This window comes from Hoplias malabaricus, chromosome 4 (genome assembly GCF_029633855.1).
Source record: "Hoplias malabaricus isolate fHopMal1 chromosome 4, fHopMal1.hap1, whole genome shotgun sequence".
Taxonomy (NCBI): Eukaryota; Metazoa; Chordata; class Actinopteri; order Characiformes; family Erythrinidae; genus Hoplias; species Hoplias malabaricus.
This window is the reverse complement of record NC_089803.1, coordinates 60206737-60226612: the sequence shown is the minus strand read 5'-3', so window position 1 is coordinate 60226612 and position 19876 is coordinate 60206737. Positions and strand designations below refer to the sequence as shown.

General features: G+C 38.2%; 1 protein-coding gene across 3 annotated transcripts in view; it reads left to right on the top strand.

Annotated features, from left to right (window-relative positions):
• Nucleotides 1-19876, top strand: part of LOC136694058 (kinesin-like protein KIF21A) — a 40588-nt gene that overhangs the window by 16837 nt on the left and 3875 nt on the right. Inside the window, exons 6-30 of one of the 3 annotated variants that reach the window (XM_066667408.1) lie at nucleotides 676-843; nucleotides 2511-2626; nucleotides 2897-3092; nucleotides 3209-3398; nucleotides 3766-3829; nucleotides 4120-4323; nucleotides 4987-5034; nucleotides 6663-6729; nucleotides 7774-7882; nucleotides 8261-8449; nucleotides 9553-9752; nucleotides 9958-10065; nucleotides 11185-11253; nucleotides 11555-11700; nucleotides 12729-12870; nucleotides 13106-13300; nucleotides 13649-13750; nucleotides 14132-14297; nucleotides 16480-16537; nucleotides 16747-16801; nucleotides 17152-17318; nucleotides 17587-17712; nucleotides 18047-18079; nucleotides 18541-18677; nucleotides 18973-19147. In XM_066667408.1, coding sequence (XP_066523505.1) covers nucleotides 676-843; nucleotides 2511-2626; nucleotides 2897-3092; nucleotides 3209-3398; nucleotides 3766-3829; nucleotides 4120-4323; nucleotides 4987-5034; nucleotides 6663-6729; nucleotides 7774-7882; nucleotides 8261-8449; nucleotides 9553-9752; nucleotides 9958-10065; nucleotides 11185-11253; nucleotides 11555-11700; nucleotides 12729-12870; nucleotides 13106-13300; nucleotides 13649-13750; nucleotides 14132-14297; nucleotides 16480-16537; nucleotides 16747-16801; nucleotides 17152-17318; nucleotides 17587-17712; nucleotides 18047-18079; nucleotides 18541-18677; nucleotides 18973-19147 — 3230 coding nt within the window. The remainder of the gene's footprint in view (nucleotides 1-675; nucleotides 844-2510; nucleotides 2627-2896; nucleotides 3093-3208; nucleotides 3399-3765; nucleotides 3830-4119; nucleotides 4324-4986; nucleotides 5035-6662; nucleotides 6730-7773; nucleotides 7883-8260; nucleotides 8450-9552; nucleotides 9753-9957; nucleotides 10066-11184; nucleotides 11254-11554; nucleotides 11701-12728; nucleotides 12871-13105; nucleotides 13301-13648; nucleotides 13751-14131; nucleotides 14298-16479; nucleotides 16538-16746; nucleotides 16802-17151; nucleotides 17319-17586; nucleotides 17713-18046; nucleotides 18080-18540; nucleotides 18678-18972; nucleotides 19148-19876) is intronic. The other 2 variants (XM_066667410.1, XM_066667409.1) reach the window with 2 other exon arrangements.

The window sequence follows — 19876 nt, the reverse complement described above, 5'->3', positions numbered from 1 at the left end:
CTTAAAATGATAGTTGTACTGTTTATGCTGTGTTTATAGTTTTCCCTTTTAGAAAAGTTTGTCCCCTCTCCTGCAGTAAAACAAGACCAGACACTTGTTGATTAAGGACAAATCTATACACTAAAAACATTAGGCCATATTTATTATTTAAAAATTATTTGTAATATCTGATGAAATGTGCATTTTTTGCACTGCACTGTTTTGGCTACTGAATGTGTGTGTGTGTGTCACCCTGCAATGGACTGGCGCCCCCTCCAGGGTGTGTTTCCAACCTTGCACCCACTCTGGGCCCACCGTGACCCTGAACTGAATAAGTGGTCACAGACAATGAATGAATGAATGAATGTTTTGGCTGCTGAGCATGCATGTACCTCCAAAGTGAGGATTTGCCAGTGAGCTGGCTCTTTATTTAAGGGCAAATGCTATCTGAGCATTACATGCTTTCTCATTCATCTCTGTCATTTTTTCTTTTTAATACCTCTGGTCCAAGTGTCAGAGTGATTAGGTTCATTTATTGTGAATTATTATATAAGGTTTATGCTCTGCCTCAAGAAACAATTAACATTTTACTGGTTATATTAAGAACACTGGCCTTGTACCTTTAGCTCAATAATTATTGTTTTTATTAATATTATTATACTGTAAACCGCTATTTCTCATGGTGTCCTCTCCTAGGATGAAGAAACGGACAACAGATTGGCCAATGGTTCCTCTGAGATGAACGAGTTTGAAACCTTGACTGCCAAGTTTCACTTTGTCGACCTGGCTGGTTCAGAACGTCTGAAAAGAACAGGGGCAACGGGGGACAGGGCTAAAGAAGGCATCTCCATCAACTGTGGATTGGTAGGCCTTAAGAAAAGGGCCCTAATATTGGATTTGTGTTAAAAATTGTGAACCAAACCTAAAATATATGCAGATTTATTTTTTTTCGTATTGAGGAGCTTAGGGATCTTTTTTTTTTTTGGACATAGTTTTGTGAGGGATATCAAATGACTCTGTCAAGGTTGTGGTTTTGGATCACCTTGAATAGAGGTACGTGAGGCAAAGGAGTCTTACAAAAGCTGCATATTTATTCAGGAATGTTCACAATAAGAGTTCTGTGCCCAGCTGCATAAAACACTTTAAGTGAAAATGTACCTTAACTTTAAAGGATGTTTAAGGGAAATCTTAAGTGTGTTGCAGAAAAACACCTTAAGTGGTACCTAGGGGCTTTCTTGAGGAAAATAGTCATAACCCCTTAAATGTTGTTTTAAGTATTGTATGTCCCTTAAGTAATCCCTTAAAAACAGTGTTGCTTAACTGTTCCTTAACTGTCAATTCCCTTAGAATTATTTCAGGGACGCAAAACCTCACCTTAACACTCAGAAGATGGACAACATGGAGATTTTTGAAGATTATCGTGTACTAGGAATGTTTTTCGATATAGAAAGAAAATCCACTATACCATCTGAGTGATGAACAGTTGTTAAGAGAGTACAGATTTGACAGTCTTTCAATTTATGAACTCACTAGCGAGCTAGAAGACGACCTCACTTTCACAGCGTAACCATGCTTTACCTGTAGATTTATAGCTCCAAGCTAGGAGTTTTCAGTCAGTGGTGGGCGAATTTTTCCATGTCCACAAGTCTTCCGTGTGTCGGGTTGTTCACTGAGTGCCAGATACTCTTTGCCGACAGCTAGATGAAGTAGTTAAGTTTCCGCCCCGGGCTGAGAAAGAGGTTATAAAAGCAGAATTTTGTTGTGCTACCTTGTCAAAATGTGCTACTCTGCAGCTCTGTGCATGCTCAGACCCAAAATCTTTAATGTTTTCTGGTTTAAAGTTTTATGTGATTGATCTGTTTTTCTCCCGGGCATTAGACAATCTTAATTTACTGTTATTATTTGCTTGAGGTTTCCAAAACTGTACACGGCAAATGTAATTTAAAAAACTGTTAAAAAACAATGTAAAGCCATTTCTTATCACCGTAATAATCATTTGGGCTGTGCATATCTTCTGCTTACACTTCTGTAGGCAGCATTTTCTGATACACTACATTTAGCTTTTCAGAATATTTTACCTACTGTTTTATTTAAGCAAATGTACGTATAAACATACACTATGCTAGCACATTTCAAAAAGGTAGCACGACTCGTCAGAACACCTGGCTTTCCGCGTGTTTGCGGCATTATTGTTGTTGTCATGGAAAAAATGGAACTTTACTGCAACAAAACCTCACTCACTACAGTAAATCCCTTACCGTTTTCCCTTAGTTAAGTGAAATGTCTGAGGAGTTTTATGCAACACACTTAAGTAATTCCCTTGGCAAAGGAAAAATCTTCACATAAGGTTTATACCAGGCACTGGTTGAGAGTCTTCTTTGAGAGGCCATATATTTCATTGCTAATTCATCTGTTCCATGTTGTTGGCAACAACAGCACCAACTAGTAGAGACTGAAAGAGCTGCAGCAGATTACATACTGAGACATTGACATTGATGAGTCTTGATTTTGTTTTCTGTGTCTTCCTAAAGCTTGCTCTGGGTAATGTCATCAGTGCTTTGGGAGACAAGAGCAAACGTTCTACACATGTGCCTTATCGTGACTCGAAACTCACACGTCTCCTACAGGATTCTTTGGGAGGGAACAGGTCTGTGTTTCTACAGTCTTCAACGTTTTTTACCTTTAATGCAATTGTTTGTTCAACACCTGATTTAATCTCAGATATAGACTAGGCATATTTGGTGTCCTGTGTTGACTAGCAACTATCCTATTACCTGTATACAGAATCTACAGAATATTCCCAAAAAATAACTGGGAAAGTTGTTGCTTTAAAAACAGACTGTAAATGTAACTTTTTCCCCGTCTCTGTTTCTGATTTTCTCGCCCTCTCTTTATCTCTCTCCCCTCCAACATCCAGTCAGACTGTGATGATTGCTTGTATCAGCCCCTCAGACCGGGACTTTATGGAGACCCTGAACACTCTGAAGTATGCAAACAGGGCACGAAACATCAAGAACAAAGTGGTGGTGAACCAGGACAGAGCCAGTCAGCAGATCAGTGCTCTCAGAACTGAGATAGCTCGACTACAGATGGAGCTTATGGAGTACAAAACGGTGAGAGAGAGAGAGAGAGAGAGAGAGAGAGAGAGAGAGAGAGAGAGAGAGAGAGAGAGTTAAATACATGATGTATCAGAGAATAAATGTTATCATCTTGTGTTGTGTACGGATAGGGGAAGCGTATGGTTGGCGAGGATGGCTTGGAGAGCATAAACGACATGGTTCATGAGAACTCAATGCTGCAGACGGAGAATAATAACCTCCGTGTGCGGGTCAAGGCCATGCAGGAAACCATTGACGCCCAAAGAGCTCGACTCACTCAGCTGCTGAGTGACCAAGCCAACCAGATCCTTGCTAGAGCAGGTAAACTGAAAGCCCCATATAATAATCTAATATCAGTTAATGTTTTTGTTAGGGTAATAGTCTGATTATACACAATGACTGCTTTGGATAAAGGGGAAACGTATATACATTTGTTTTTGATCAAATGCTTGGTTTAATTCATCAATTTGTGATACAATCATTGTGCAAAATCATGGTGCAAAAATGCAAGCTGACCATACTGTGTCTTGTAGTTTAGTATGATGCAGGGGCTAATTATTTCATGCTAAGATGCACATTATAGGGTCACCTTGTACAGTTTGTAAGATTTGTGAGATACGATTTCATTAGGCTCACTACATTTTGGCATTTGTTGTTCCAAGTAGATTTATCTGCTGTTGTTCTGTAGGTGAAGGGAATGAGGAAATTGGAAACATGATCCAGAACTACATCAAAGAGATTGAGGAGCTCAGGTAGAGTGTATTTTTAACCTGTAAACACAGGAATATCCTGGCTTTGTATGAAAACAAAACAAAACAAAGTTATTCTCACTGCTGTGTGTGTGTGTGTGTGTGTGTGTTTGAAGTTGTACTTAAAATGTACTTAATTAGGGTTTTTACAGGAAAATCAATAAAATGCAGAACTGACTCAGACTTTTGCAGAGTTTTGTACTGTACATATACACAATCCCATGTCCTGTGTATAGACAAAGCTTATTTGTGTTTGCTTATATTTGCTTATTTTTGCTTATTGTGGACTCCAGGGCCAAGCTTCTGGAGAGTGAAGCTGTGAGTGAAAATCTACGTAAAAACCTTTCTCGTGCCTCGGTTCGCTCCTCACTGTATGGAGGGCCTGGTTCTTTCCCTCCTGCACTCCTTGCTCCAGAGAAAGAGGCCTCTGAAATCATTGAGATTGCGAAGAAGGACCTGGAGAAACTGAAGAAGAAAGAGAGGAAAAAGAAGAAGAGGTGAGTTTCTCACACCTACAGTGTTGTGTGGTAGAAGCAGGGAGATTGTTTTTTCACAGTCTGTAGGATGAGAGGAGTGTGTTTGGGAATGTTTTGGGTAGTTACCCAACCCCTCTGTGCCCTGCCCATCTACCAGTTCATGCCTTCTGGAGTCACTTTTACTATGCTCCATTACTGAGAATGACAGCTATGATTATGACCACAGACAGTGATTATTTTCACCATAGGAATCATCTGACACGCCCTACAAATTGTTCATACATAGGTGGGGTACTTGTGTATTTCATAAAATTTACACAGAATGTTTTAGGCTCACTATAATCTTAAAATGCCTTCAGATTACAGTGGGTAAGCAAATGTCATAGCAAATTCTTGGACTAAAAGAAGCCAAACACTCATATAGGTGGATTTAATTGACAATATGTAAATGTTACATTAAAACAACAATCAAAAAACAATCCAAAATTGCTTAGAATAAAATCATATACATTTTTGAAATAATAAATCTTGTAAATATTTGACATTATTTTCCCTCATCTGTAAAATTACCATTTTGAAGAAAGAAACGTTTGTTATGACAGTAATAACATTAAACACCTCTCAAAAAGATTTTTTTCACCTGGTGTCTCTTGCTGTATTTTCTCACCCTCACTCACACCGAAGACTGCAGCAGATGCCAGAATGTGTCCATGAGGACCCTGAGAATGACAGGTTTGATAATGTTGTCCCTCCGCTCTGATTTCAATTCCCTAATGGCACTTTTATATGTGCAGGTAGCTCTAATCCCTGGAGGAGCAGCTCACTCTAGCCTCTCATCTCTTTTAATTCTCTTGCAATTACTCATGCCCATTTAGAATCAATAGATCTTCTGTAAAACAAGACAAACCTTTTTTTTTTTTTTTTACAATGAATGGCATCGCAATATACAATCATTTGTGCAGGTTTAAAAATGTATTTGTTTAATGAAATAGGGGTGTCATAATACATATATTAATATTCATTTTTTAATTAATAATTTTCTAAGTTAAAAAAATTAAGTAAAGGCCAACAAATATACAGGGGTTAGACAGATGAAACTGAAACACCTGTCATTTTAGTGTGGAATGTTTCATGGCTAAATTGGACCAGCCTTGTAGCCAATCTTCATTAATTGCACATTGCACCAGTAAGACCATGTGCATCCAATCAGGACGACAATGCACCAATACACACAGCAAGACTGGTGAAAGATTGGTTTGATGGACATGAAAGTAATGTTGAACATCATTCCCAAGATGAATTGACGCTGTATTGGCCGCCAAAGGATATGGAGGATTCAGTACGATACGAGCTATGAATTGAATTTATAAAGATTTTATTTTAAAAACCATTCTGAGCCGTTTGTCAACCCTCATTAATCAGTTGCAGCCATTTTTGTTCCGTATTTTTGCTTCTCATTGGTCGTCACCTTTATTTAGCCAATCAGCAGCCAATGGAGACACAGTCCCTCCTACAGGGGGTTGTTTTGCTGCGGCGCAGCTTGTCAGAATTTAAAGCTTGGCTTTTAGATAGAACTTAGATAAAAAATGGGGACATGGTGCTAACTTTTTATTGTTCTATAAATATTTCTGGTACCAGTCATCCTTTCCAAATATACTGTTGTGTTTGTATTGGTCTCTTTGACCTGCACATCAAAAAATGAAAGGGAAATTAAAATCATGTTCTTTCTCCATGTTGTATCGAAAATGACACACCGATCAGCCATAACATTAAGACCTCCTTGTTTCTACACTCACTATCCATTCTGTCAGCTCCATTGACCTCAGTTGGTAGCTCTGCAGTTACAGACAGTTTTCCATGTGTTGCTCTGCATACATTGTTCCATTGTCCTTGGCACACTGCCCACAGGATGCTGTTGGGTGAATATTTTCAGCTGGTGGCCTATTCGCAGTCCAGCAGTAGCACTATTATGTCTGATCCACTTGTTCCAGCACAACACAAACAAACACACCACCACATCAGTGTCATTGCAGCACTAAGAATGATCCACACCACAAATTTAAGTACAGTGTTTCTGTATTGGCAGTGGAGCTCAAAGATTTGATGTAGAAATTGGGTGGTTATAGTGGTTATGGCTAATCAGTCTATATTATATGTATGTATTGATGCACCCCTATAAGGAAGCTTTGGGATTCTGCCTCTTTTATCACTAACTAATCTTTCTTCTCTCCATCTAAGAGGAAATGTAACCCATGTACTAACCATTTCTCTTTATTGACACATTCAGGGCAAATTCCTATAATTTTAGGGTGTGTTTATTTTTTTTATTTTTTGTCATTTTAATAATGATTGTTTTATAGTGTCATCAAGGAAGAGGGCCCTGACAATGACCAGTCTTCAGATAGAGCCAATGAGGAAGCGGAGGCGGTATGTTTAAGTTGAATATTTGTTTTGAGATTATTTCCACTTGGTCGCTATATAGTAACACAAAGTATGACTGTATGTTATTATCACACTTTAGATTGAATTTAAACAATGAACTATCACTGGATTAGGATTGTCCACTCTTTGTCTGTTCTGTTAGAAACACATACACCACTGGTCCACCTTGTAGATGTAAACTCAGAGAGAGTAGCTTATATGCTGCAGCACAGTCCTCTGTCCTTCTTTAGTGGACAGAGCAATGAGCAATGGCAATGAGATAATCTGATATATGCTGAGTTCAGTTTGATCCACTGAATTTTACATGAGCAACCTCTTCACAAAAGAAAAAGAAGAAGAGTCCATTGATCCTCTTCTGAGGAAATGCAGAGAGGAAATTCCTCTCTGCATTTAACTTATACGTGGCAGTGAACACACAGACATACACTGGTGAGCAATTCTTCACATACAATAGGGGCAGTGAACACACACAACCAGAGCAGGGGGCTGCCAACCACCTTGGCACCCGGGGAGTGGTTTTGGGGTTGGGTGCCTTGCTCAGGGGCATTTCAGCCATGAATGAACGTTGTTTTTTGTCGTTCCTGCAACCCTCCAGCTTCAAGCTTGCTTTTCTAACCTCAAGGAAATGGCTGCCCCAAAAAGCTACTCCATTAACTTTTGTTTCCATTAGTTAGCTATATGCATTATATACTGCGACTGACTGTTTGTCTGCACACATTTACTGTCTGAACGGAAACCTGAGAACCGAACAAAATGAAGATTGTGGTGGTGGGGCTGTGGGATGATTGTTGTTTGATTTGTTGAACACATGGCATCAGCTGGAAGTAACGGCAGGCAGCAGCAGCACACAAAAACATACTCATGTTGACATTGCTATGTATGAAACTCCCAGTCAGATTTGATTTACTCGTAAAAATTGCTTTTATGCTGTTCCTGATCATTCTAGCCCACTTTAACCCCTGGTTGTGTATATTTTTGAGTGTATGTCATTGAAAAACTCAAGCTGATAAGATTCCGTGTCTATTGTAGGAGGGAAGTGATCATGAGGAGGGAGATGATGGTGAGGGAGATCCTGAGGAGGATGAGATGGAGGCAGACGAGAGCTCAGAGGAGTCAGATTCAGAGCTGGATGAAAAAGGTAAGACTCTTGCTGAAGAGTCAACAGCTCTGTACGTACGTTCATGTACCCTGTGATTGTCTGAATCAGTTCTTATGGTTCCTCTAAGGACCACACTGACATCCATGGGTGGTTGAAAGCAGATAAAGTTACTAAATGTATTGCTCTTATTTAGTCAAGTCTTATTCTACTCTGTCAAATTTTCCTTTCACTACTATTTTATGTGTATAAGAATGTGGTGCTAATATGTTGTCTAAGTTTTATTTGGTTGTGTCACAGAATGTTAAATACCATTAATTTAGTTTCCCCTTAAAACAGATATTAATTACAAGGTATTTAATGTTTCAAAGCAGTTCTGTTTGACATGACTAACTTTGTATGTGTGTTTGTGTCTTGCAGAGGACTTTCAGGCAGACCTGGCTAATATTACATGTGAGATTGCCATTAAGCAGAAGCTGATTGATGAGCTGGAGAACAGTCAGCGTCGTCTACACACACTCAAACAGCAGTACGAGCAGAAACTGATGATGCTTCAGAGCAAGATCCGAGACACACAGCTAGAGAGGGATCGTGTGCTGCACAACATGGGTATGAAGTGCTCTGTGATATTGCAACTCTGTGATTTACAATGAAGATTTACAGTGAATTTTGTGAACATTGTGGCATTGCTTCAGTGTCAGACTGCCCAAATAACTCAACAGCCTTTTGCCTGAAATGTTCATATAGAGACTACATTTTCAAAGTTGGAATAATATAGAGTAATTGGGATGAACAAAATTAATTCTTTGTTTTTAACCTAAATCTAATTCATACAAAGCTAAAGTCTGTGTAATAATGACTATAAAACATGCTTGCTTGGAATTGTGCCAGTGACCCCCAAGAGAAAACATTGAAGGCAGTGTTTGGAATATTACCACCGTCTTCATTACAGATTGATAAATAACATTAATGTAATTTTTCTGTATAACATACTAAAAACATAAGGTTATCAAATGGTGTCTTCCAGAAGCTATCTAAAATATATCTACAAAATATCCACATAAATATGATGACGACAGATTGAGTCCTCTAAATTCTACAGTGGCAGTTTGTTAAGTATAGTTCATAAACTATCAAAGCTAGTGGAAAATGTAATTGTTTAAAAAGATCTGTTACTACTATAATTGAGGTCATTTATATCATTTGGTTGCAGCACCATCTGTTGGTCATATTTGGTGTCACTTGATTTGAACCACGTACAGTCGACAAAGAACAGTGTTTGTCAAATTTTAACTTGTCTAATAAATAGCAGGAAACAAAATCTTTCGTTTCTATCGTCACTGTCCAATTCAAAACATTTCCCAAAATAATAACTTTACATGAGGAGGAATAACATTTTTAACTTTCAATGGAAGTCAATGTAAAAATATTATATTTCAAGTCATTTTGGAGAATTTATGTTGGTCCATTCATCATGAAATTTTCACACGATGTGAAGGACAGCTGCTGTGTTCAAATGGTGTAGCATGAAACTCAACAAAAATTGTGATACATGTTTTTAATTGGACAGAGATTATATAAAACATGCTTTTAAAACATTTAGTCCCTATAGTATTCGTATACCTTATTATCAGATAATACTTACCTCATACTTATCTGGTATACCAGATTATACCTTGAGAGTGAATACTGAATGTAGCCTGTAATTTCAGGCTCAGTGGAGTCATGTACAGAGGAGAAAGCAAAGAAGATCAAGGCAGAATATGAGAGGAAGCTGAGTTCTATGAATAAGGAGTTGCAGAAACTACAGTCAGCTCAGAAAGAGCATGCTCGCCTGCTCAAGAACCAATCACAGTATGAGAAACAGTTGAAGAAACTGCAACAGGACGTCTCTGAAATGAAGAAAACAAAGGTGTGTGTCTCATAACTTCTGGGATTTGGTGTGTTTGACAAAATATTTTTGAGTCATTCTGTGATATATTTGTTTGTTTTGTTTTATTTATGCATGCATTGTCAAAATTTAAGAAAAACACTACCACCCACCATGTGTCATTAGTGTAAAGTAAAGATTTTGTGATTGGTTAAAAATCTGTTCATGTTTATGGTGTCATTGTAAGGTGGGATTAATGAAGCAAATAAAGGAGCAGCAGGAGAGGAACCGTGTCTCAGAAACCCGCCGTAATCGTGAGATTGCCACACTCAAGAAGGACCATCGACGTCAGGAGGTGATAAAACCTTTTCTGCACGCAGGCCTCAAAGTTGTTACAAAGTTGTTCAGACTTAAATGAACAGAGTGAAAATAAATCAATCAGCCATAATATTAATAACACTTTCTTATTTCTACATTCACTGCCCACTGACTGTAGTTTGCAAATTTAAACTGTAGTCAATAATCTGGACCACTCCAGATCAGGTATTCCTTGAGTACTGTGTGGTACTCAAGGCAAGGGGCAAGGGTGTCAGAGTGGTGCAACAGGTAGTGTCGCGGTCACACAGCTCCAGGATCCTGTGGTTGTGGGTTCGAGCCCCGCTCTGGGTGACTGTGTGTGGAGTTTGGTGTGTTCTTGTCCGCGTCGGTTTCCTGCTCTGTTTTCGGCCCAAAAACAAGTATCGGTGTCCAAAGGTGTGAGTGAATGTGTGAGTGTGTCTCCCTCCAGGGTGTGTTCCAGCCTTGTGCCCAGTGGTTTCATCGTGAACCTGAACTGGATAAGCAGTTACAAACAATGAATGAATGTATTTTTTTGGTTGAAGGAATATTCTCATCCAGGAGTTACATTGAAAGGTTTAAAAACTCCAACAGCACTGCTGTGCCTGATCCACTTTTCACTGCAAAACGCACACTAACATACCAAAACACACCACATCAGTGTCACTGCAACACTTAGAATGATCCACCACCCAAATCATACTTGCTCTGTGGTGGTCCTGTGGGGTTCTTGACCATAGAAGAACTGGATGAAAGGAGCAAACAATGTATGAAGAGCAACAGATGGACTGGAGTTTGTAATAGTAGAATAGTAGATCTGAAATGCTCCTGTATGGGCAGTGGAGCTGAGAGAATGGAAGAGAATGACAGAGTGTGAAAACAATGAAGTAGTCATAATGCTATGGCTGATCAGTGTATACATTTTATTACCCAGAAATCCTGTATTTATTGGTTGTGACATATTTTAGTGCTAAAAAAATTATGAATGGACATAATGTGTTCAAGTGTAACAAAAAATCCTTTTTGGTCATGGCATTTGGTGTTATCATATCAATTAATATATTTTTACAACATGGAAAAAACATGCATGCTCTGTCTTTTTATGATCAGCTCTTATCATTTCTGTTTTCTGCTACAGTACCAACTACGGCAACTGGAGGCACAGAAGAGGCAACAAGAGCTCGTACTGCGCAGGAGAACAGAGGAGGTGACACAGGAGCTCCTTATGTTTATCACCTACTCAGGGGTTTTTTGTTAGGGTGCTTTGCTATTTTGAGGTTAATAGTAACACGCCACTTCATTTGCTGTAGAGTGAAGTAAATTAAAACCAACCATAAAGACATCAAATACAAAAAGCACTCAAACAAAACTAAGAATAATACTGCAAATTAAAGGATACTTATGGAATAATGCGTGGGAATTATAGTTTGTAAGAATTCAGATTAAAAGCGATGTGTACACAATATATATTATTGTAATATTTCTGTGTTTTGCTGTCTTTACTGTAGATAACAGCTCTGAGGCGGCAGGTGAGGCCCACCTCGGGGAAAGTCAATCGTAAAGTCAGTTTGCCTGAGCCTCTCCATGAGTCATCAACCCGCACTGGTCCCACCAGACCACATGGCACTGGGGCAACTGCACCTAACGGCACCAGGTACCGTCCAACTTTTCCCCATACAGCAGTCAACCACAACATTAAAATCACTGACGGATGTAGTAAATTACATGGATTATCTTGTTATAATGGCACCTGTTAGGGGTGGAATATATTAGGCAGTTAGTGCACAGTCTGATGTGTTGAAGGCAGGAAAAATGAGCAAGCACTAGGCTCTAATTCACTTTGACAAAAGCCAGATTGGGATGGTTAGATCAATATGTTAGCACATCTCTAAAATTTTAAGTCTTGTGGGGTGTCCCAGTATGTATTAATACCCTTCAGAAGTAACGTAGTACAAGCTGCTGAAAAACTTAGTGGCGATAAAAGAAAGATATCAAATTCGAAGTGCATTGCAGCTTACTGCATATCTGTGGACCCATGAGTGGACCCAGGTTGCCCATACTGACCTCTTTCCTATGTGTATGCAAACTACCTAGGCAAGAGATGGCACCAGGATGCTCAAAAGGAAGAATGCAAGACGGTGGTGCTCTAGGCAATATTCGACTGGGAAACATGGGGTCCTGGTATTCATGTGGAGGTTTTTTAACTTGTACCACCTCCCTAAAAATTGATGCAGACTAAAACCAAAACAACAGTATTCCTATGGGTGGTGGCCTCAACCATCAGGATAATGCACATGCCTGATCAGTGTAGTGTTTTATACTGTATGAACTGCTTGCTTTAAAAATGTGTGCATGTTTGTGAGTGGTGTGATTTAACACTTAAAACATGATTTAATATTTCAAAGTATGTTTTTATTACAAATGTGAGCAATAAATCATAGGAAACTAAACGCTAATGTGATTAAGTGGACATACCAAAATTTATTTTAATTAGTTTAATATTACATTCTTATTTTAATATCACATTTATTTATAGGTGTAGCATAGTGGTGAACAAATTGAAAATATAGCAGGTTTGATGTAGTGTAGAATGGGCAAATAGAAGGAATCAATAGTAACAATTGAGGTCTCTGAGTCTGTGAATATATTGATTGTCTTTTCGACATGAATTGTGTGTGTTAGGAAGTACCTAATGAGAACAGGAGGCATTTCCACCAAAACAGCACGAGCCAAATGGCAGTCACTGGAGCGCCGTATTAGTGACATCATCATGCAGAGGATGACCATCTCTAACATGGAGGCAGATATGAATCGTCTCCTCAAAGTGAGGATTGCAAAAAGATTTATTTAACACTATGGCATTTTTAATATTGTTGTTGTTGTCAAATGCATTGTGACTTGTTTTGAGCATACAGATTTGAGGTCTAAATTTTGCAATAGAAAAAATACATTGTTGTTTCAACTATGTGTTTGTTTTGTGTTTACCTTTTTTTAAAATTATTTCTGTAAATTAGACTTAGTTTAACTGATGTTTGTTAATGTTTTTTGTGTGTGACCAGCAACGAGAGGATCTGACCAAACGCAGGGAGAAAGTCTTGAGGAAGAGAGATAAAATTGCAACAGAGGGCACTGATGCAGATAAGACTGTACTGGCTCTAAGCGAAGAAATGGAATCTCTCATTGCCAACATTGACTACATCAACGACAGCATTGCTGACTGCCAGGCCAACATCATGCAGATGGAAGAAGCTAAGGTACATGGAGGAATGCTTTTGATTTATATTAAGCTGTATCATGTAGTGTTATACTGAGTTTACATGTTCTTCTGATGTATGTTTTACTCTTATATATAGTAATAGATTTTTTTGAATAAAACATATTACACATGCAAATTTGAAAAAAAAAATAAAAAAATAAATGTAGAATTAAATTTCACAATTTTGAGTGCTTTCAAAATGGGTTTTAGACCAGGGCTAAGCTTTAACTATGATTCTAGATGCACAAAAAGTCTAATATGTACAGTGCATTGTAAATAGGCTAGATAAGCCTTAATCTACATCCTGACATTGTAGGAAAACGAGTGCGATGTATGTTTTCTGTAGGAGGAGGTCGATGCAGTGGACGTCTCTGCTGTGATCAGCTCATGCACTTTATCTGAGGCTCGCTTCCTACTTGACCATTTCCTGTCTATGGCCATTAATAAGGTACAGGAACTCTCATTACATACGAAGAATAATGTCCACTCACTCACACAGTGTGTTATTGCAGTTTTTTTTTTTTTGCAGTCTTTCATCAAGGTATATTCACACAAAAAAAAAACTTTTGTTTAAATATTGTGTGTAAATATATTCATTGTATTTAAAAATATATTCCATAAAAAATACAAATTTAAAAAGAGATCATTTGAGATATAACAATTATGTAATAGAATCCAATAGAATCCGTCGTGAAGTCAGATTTTAACCCATATTTGATTGAACTCACAGAACCCATATTGGTGTCAGTGACAGTTCACTTACTTCAGAGATGACCCAGGTAGCTGAAAGAATCTAAATGTGTTTTTAAAGTATTTCTTGTACTGGCAGGGCTTGCAGGCAGCACAGAAGGAGTCTCAGATCAAAGTGATGGAAGGCCGTCTGAAGCAGACAGAGATAAATAGCGCCACACAGAACCAGCTGCTCTTCCACATGCTGAAGGAGAAAGCTGAAGTTAACCCAGAGCTGGATGCTCTGCTGGGGCATGCTCTACAAGGTGTGACTCTCACCTCATGTGTGTAAACATACTACACCATCATCAACACCTAAAAAGTAATGGCATTGAACTTCATTCAAATGTGTGCATCATTTCTGCATGTAAAATGATTTGCTACATCAATATTTTGGTCTGTGTTATTACATTTGGCAGTATTGGTGGTCACATAAAGTGGAAATGATGCATATTTGAATCAGATAAATTCAATACATCACTTTTTGTGCAGCATGGGTCTACATGGGTCTCGTGTTCTACATTCCAGCCTGTTTTTTTTTTTTTTTTTTTTTAAGTTTGATCTTGATTATCTTTTGTTTCTTTGTCACCTGAACTCAAACAGAGCTAGGTAACACTACAGCTGGTAAGTAGTGGTCCCCATGTTCTTCCACAAAGCAGTACAAGTGCATGTGTCTCCCTCACACTAACCAGACACCGTAACAGTATCCTTGATGTGCATGAGGTCCATCTTTTCTGTAAACAATTTCCCATAAACTTAAAGGAATTATCATGTCTTTTTAACCTGATAAATGTCAACGACATTGACAGCTTACAGTTGATTACCATAGAAAATTGTTTTAAAATCTGGGCTCAGTAATGTCTACTGACTTTGGCATCTTTAGCCAGATTTCTATCATGTGAAATAACATTGACTTTGAAAACTTTGGCAGCAACCATACACAGCTCCCTGCTAATGTGGGTTTGGATGAAGTCTTTGTCTCTTTTAGTTGTGAATGGAAGCAAATCTGTCTCATCAGATTTTGAAATATTACCACATTTGAATTTGTAGTACTGAAATTATGCATCTAAATTTTGTTCCTTTTGAATTTAAGTCTTCAGATTTACACCTCTGAATATTTTGCTTCACAATTATGCATCTGAATATAATTTCTCTTAAATTGAACTCATGAATTTTCAAGAACACGTTTTCACTTTTATTATTCAAGGTTAATAAATTCAGATAAAATAATTCAAGCTTAAAAAAATTCAAACAATATATTTCGAAGTCGCTCAAATTTGATAGGCCAAATTCAGATACCAAAATACGAGTTAAAAAATTCAGATACACATCCGGGATACAAAGTATAAGCAATCGATTCATTAGGATTTTCTGTTTCACCTTAAATGCTGCACTAGTTGCATTCTGTCACCGCTAGATGGCGAAATATGAGCTCAACTTCCATACCGTGGAAAAACTACGTTTAGCTTCTTTCCACGGATATTATCTCTTTATTTTCAAAGTGTCTCAAAAACCTGAAAGGCTCATTGAAGACAATATAACAGACTATTAATATCTGAAGACTTAAATTCAAAAGCAACAAAATTCAGATCCATAATTTCAGTGCAAAAATTCAGTGCTACAAATTCAAAGGTGGTAATATTTCAAAATCTGATGAGACAGATTTGCTTCTAGAGTTGTGCACAACAATGTATCTATCTTGAGTGCCAATAGTGCCACCTTGTGGAAATCTGAATTGGAGTGGAGAAAAAATGCTGTATATTGCAAAGAAAGAACTAACATTTATTTCAGTTTTTTAGTTAAAGTGGCAACTTGTTCAACGTATTCCGGTTTCATTACTTTTTCAAATTATATGCCATTTTCATTTCTGCGCAATAATATTATACAATATTTTTACTTAAAAAAGATCATTTTCAATATAGTCAAAAAATGACATAATAATGTGTTACTATTACTTAGTAAACAAAAGTAACACATTGAATTAAAACACACATAAAATATAAGCAAAAGGCAGGTGTTTTAGCATTTATCATGCCAGTCCAGTAGACAGATTTTCTGTCTTTAGTTTTAGACGAGGAAACCTTATTTTGAAATTCTTGTCTGTGGTAATCAACCATAGAGTACAGGTCCCCTTTCACTTTATTTGTTTTAACGTTATTAAGTTTGCACAGTAAAGTAATCCAACTGTTTTGCAACACCAGCCTTGTCCTGTGAGCTGACACTTTTTATAGATTTGTAGCAACACTGCAATGCATGTCACTTCAACAACTATGTTATGTATGTATCACTTAAAAAAACTGAGTAATGGAGTGTGTTCCACCTAACATTAATTGGTTTTAGTAGGTTAGATAAGACCAAGACCGTTACAAAATTTAATAGTGTGAATGCATATATGGGTGCACACTTAGGATAACTTATTTCTGGCCATTGTGATCTGTGCTTGCTCAGAGAATGGTGATGAGAGCAGCAGTGATGAATCTGACCGAAGTCCAGCCACTGAGGGGGGGTAAGTTATTCAGACAGTTCTTCTCTGTTCATTGCAACTTGAAGTAGTAAATACAATAAACTCTGATCTTTTACTCTTTAATCCCAAACCAAACCAGCAACAGTTCCCTCCTTTTCAGGTCATACTAGGTTCCAACCTGTCTGCCAGCTATCATGCCATGTTGAGTCTGTGTGGTTAGGTCTCAGTAGAGGCTTTGTTATCTGTTCCAGCTCCCTGGCCTCAGACTTGATGAAGCTGTGTGGAGAATCCAGACCCAGGAGTAAGGTACAGCATATGTAAACAAAGGTTAAATTCATACAGCCTCACTGGCCCTTTCAATAAGAATAAAACTTTTGAAGTAAAGCTGCTTAGTATAGTTTAAATTAAAAACATGTATCTCCATTTTTGTAGATTTTTATTTTACCACATCATTTGAACCCAATAGGGTTCATTCACACTGTGTGAAAATGTCATGATGAATGGACCAATAGAGATGCTCCAGAATTACTCAGAATACGATATTTTTACATAGACTTCTATTGAACGTTAAGAAGGTTTTTCCCATCTCCAGTAAAGTTGCTATTTTGGGAGATACATGCTCTTATGTTGAGCTAGATTTACTCATTTCTTTCCAGGCCCGTAGAAGAACAACCACCCAGATGGAGTTGCTATATGCCAACAGCGCTGACCCAGATGCACCTCCAGATGATTTCACCTCCCCACTCTTACCTATGGTTGAGAGTCCAAAGACCGGTGGGGACCTGGTGTCCCCCTCTGGTTTGATGTCCAGGACAAGTGCCATGTATGTTTTGCTATGTTGTACCTGTTGTTATTTAAGAAAAGAAAAAATGGTAGTTTAGCCTACTATTGCATTTTCTAAAAAATAACGCAACTAATGTTAATTTTAAATAATTTTTCATTATAAATATTGTTTGAAGTGTTTTAATCATTCCATTATACCTTTGTTATAAATTAACTTAAATGGACTTAACCCAGCCCAACCATACTTGCAAATCTATTACATACACATTGCATATTTGTCATTAGTCCCTTGCATTTGTCCTATTCAGGTCTGGTGTCAGGTCCCCCACGGCAGCAGAGAGGACAACTGTAGAACACTCACCACTAACCCGCAGAAGAATGCAGGAAAGGAGTCAGAACCCCACAGACAAGCCTGCCAGCCATGAGGCCAAACAGTATGAGCTGCCCTATACTCCTTTCACACCAGTTAGCTGGACAAGAGAACATAAACCTCATTGCTCTTTGAACAACACTCTTTTTCAGGGTTTACACGCTTTCAATCATAGAATCATCCGACACTATGTGTCACAACCTGATATATTCACTGATGTACATAAAGCATATAAATAACAAAATACAAATTTACTCAAACAACATGTTTTAAGGAATTTACCACCCACCCCCCACCAAAAAAAGTGAACTGGTAGTTTAATCTCTAGTCTAAGCTTTGTAATAATGTTTGTGAATGAAGCCTGCAGTGTGTATTTCAGTTTTGCTGTTTTCTTCCAGGGCTGATGAATGTGTTGTGTTAGAGCCACAAAGGTAGCTGTTTATTTCAGCCCCTTGTACACCTCCCCTCCACCTCCCCCAAACAAAAAGTCACGTCTTTCATTTATCCTCTAATCCTTGTCTTGTCTCTACATTAATCTTGAAACAGACCCTGTTGTTCTGTAAGCAGCATGTACACCATCATATTTTTTATATATCCAGCTGAAGCCATTTAATTACACTGTGTTATTATAACCAGCCCATTACTCTTTAATGTGTGAGGCTGTCGCTCACTGTTCACTGTTACTCATTAATTAATGATGCACTATGTTTTGTAATGGAGTAATTTCATTCATTTTTAACCATAAGATAACATCATTTGTGAGCTTGTGTCAACAAAAGGCTGTGCTTGTCTTGTGTATTATTTTCATGTGTTATTTTTTCCTGTTGTTGATTTCTGTTTGTTAGCGTGAAAAACTAACATTTTTTATGTATTCTGTGACTTTTCTATCAAGGGGAGTGATCAACACAGTTGCGTTCTCAAAAGGCAGTCGAGCAGCTAAGCTGCAGTGTGTGTACACAGCAGAGGGACACACTAAAGCACTAATGAGTGTGGATTCCACTGATGATCTACTTTTCACTGGATCAAAAGGTGAGACTGTGCAAATAGAGTTTTCAAAGTTTCTGGATCTGTGTTTGATTTCAAGTGGGTATAAGATAAAATGGGATTTTTCCCCTATTGCATTTAGCTGGTGGAAGAGAACGTTGTAATTTCATGAAAAATGAATTCATGAATTAGGTTGCTTTAAATTAACCCCACTTCCTGTTTCTTCTCTTGTACTTATTATTTGCCCAACAAATTGACTTCCTTACATTTTAGCTGCAATTTAAGTGAAGCTTTCTGCTGTATGATGAGTTCTCATCTCTCTGTCTGTGTGTGTCTCCAGACCGCACGTGTAAAGTGTGGAACCTGGTGACAGGGCAGGAAATCATGTCCCTGGGTGAGCACCCCAGCAGTGTTGTCTCTGTTAAGTACTGCTCCAGTCTGGTCTTCACTGTCTCCACTGCATACATCAAAGTGTGGGACATCCGAGATTCAGCCAAATGCATTCGTACACTCACGTGAGTTAAACACAGCCCTAGAGGCTTAATTTATAAAATATACATTTTTAATTTGTTCTTAAGATAAGTTCTTATTATTTGCACATGGTAGTAACATGTAGTGCCAGTCCTGTTTTCATTTACACAGAAATTTTAGAACATATTTCCATTTTATGAATGACAACCATAATTGTTTTTTTTTTAATATAAAATGTGGGGCGGTAGGTAGTGTCACAGTCACACACCTCCAGGGACCTGGAGGTTGTGGGTTCCATTCCCGCTCCGGGTGACTGTCTGTGAGGAGTTGGTGTGTTCTCCCCGTGTCCGCGTGGGTTTCGTCCAGTTGTTCTGGTTTCCTCCCACAGTCCAAAAACACACGTTGATAGGTGGATTGGCGACTCAAAAGTGTCCGTAGGTGTGAGTGAATGTGTGTGGGTCTGTGTTGCCCTGTGAAGGACTGGTGCCCCCTCCAGGGTGTATTCTCGCCTTGCGCCCAATGATTCCAGGTAGGCTCTGGACCCACCGCGACCCTGAACTGGATAAGCGGTTATAGATAATGAATGAATGAATATAAAATGTGTGCATGAATATTTTAAATAAAATCCAGAACATTCTCTTCAGAGCTTTTCAAATTAGGCTCCATCCACAAAGATCCGGACATTTTAAAAAACATAGGCTCTGTGTTTTGGCCTCCCATCCACACAAAAACAGCATTTATATCACTGAAAACAGGTTTTCGAAATCGCCTTC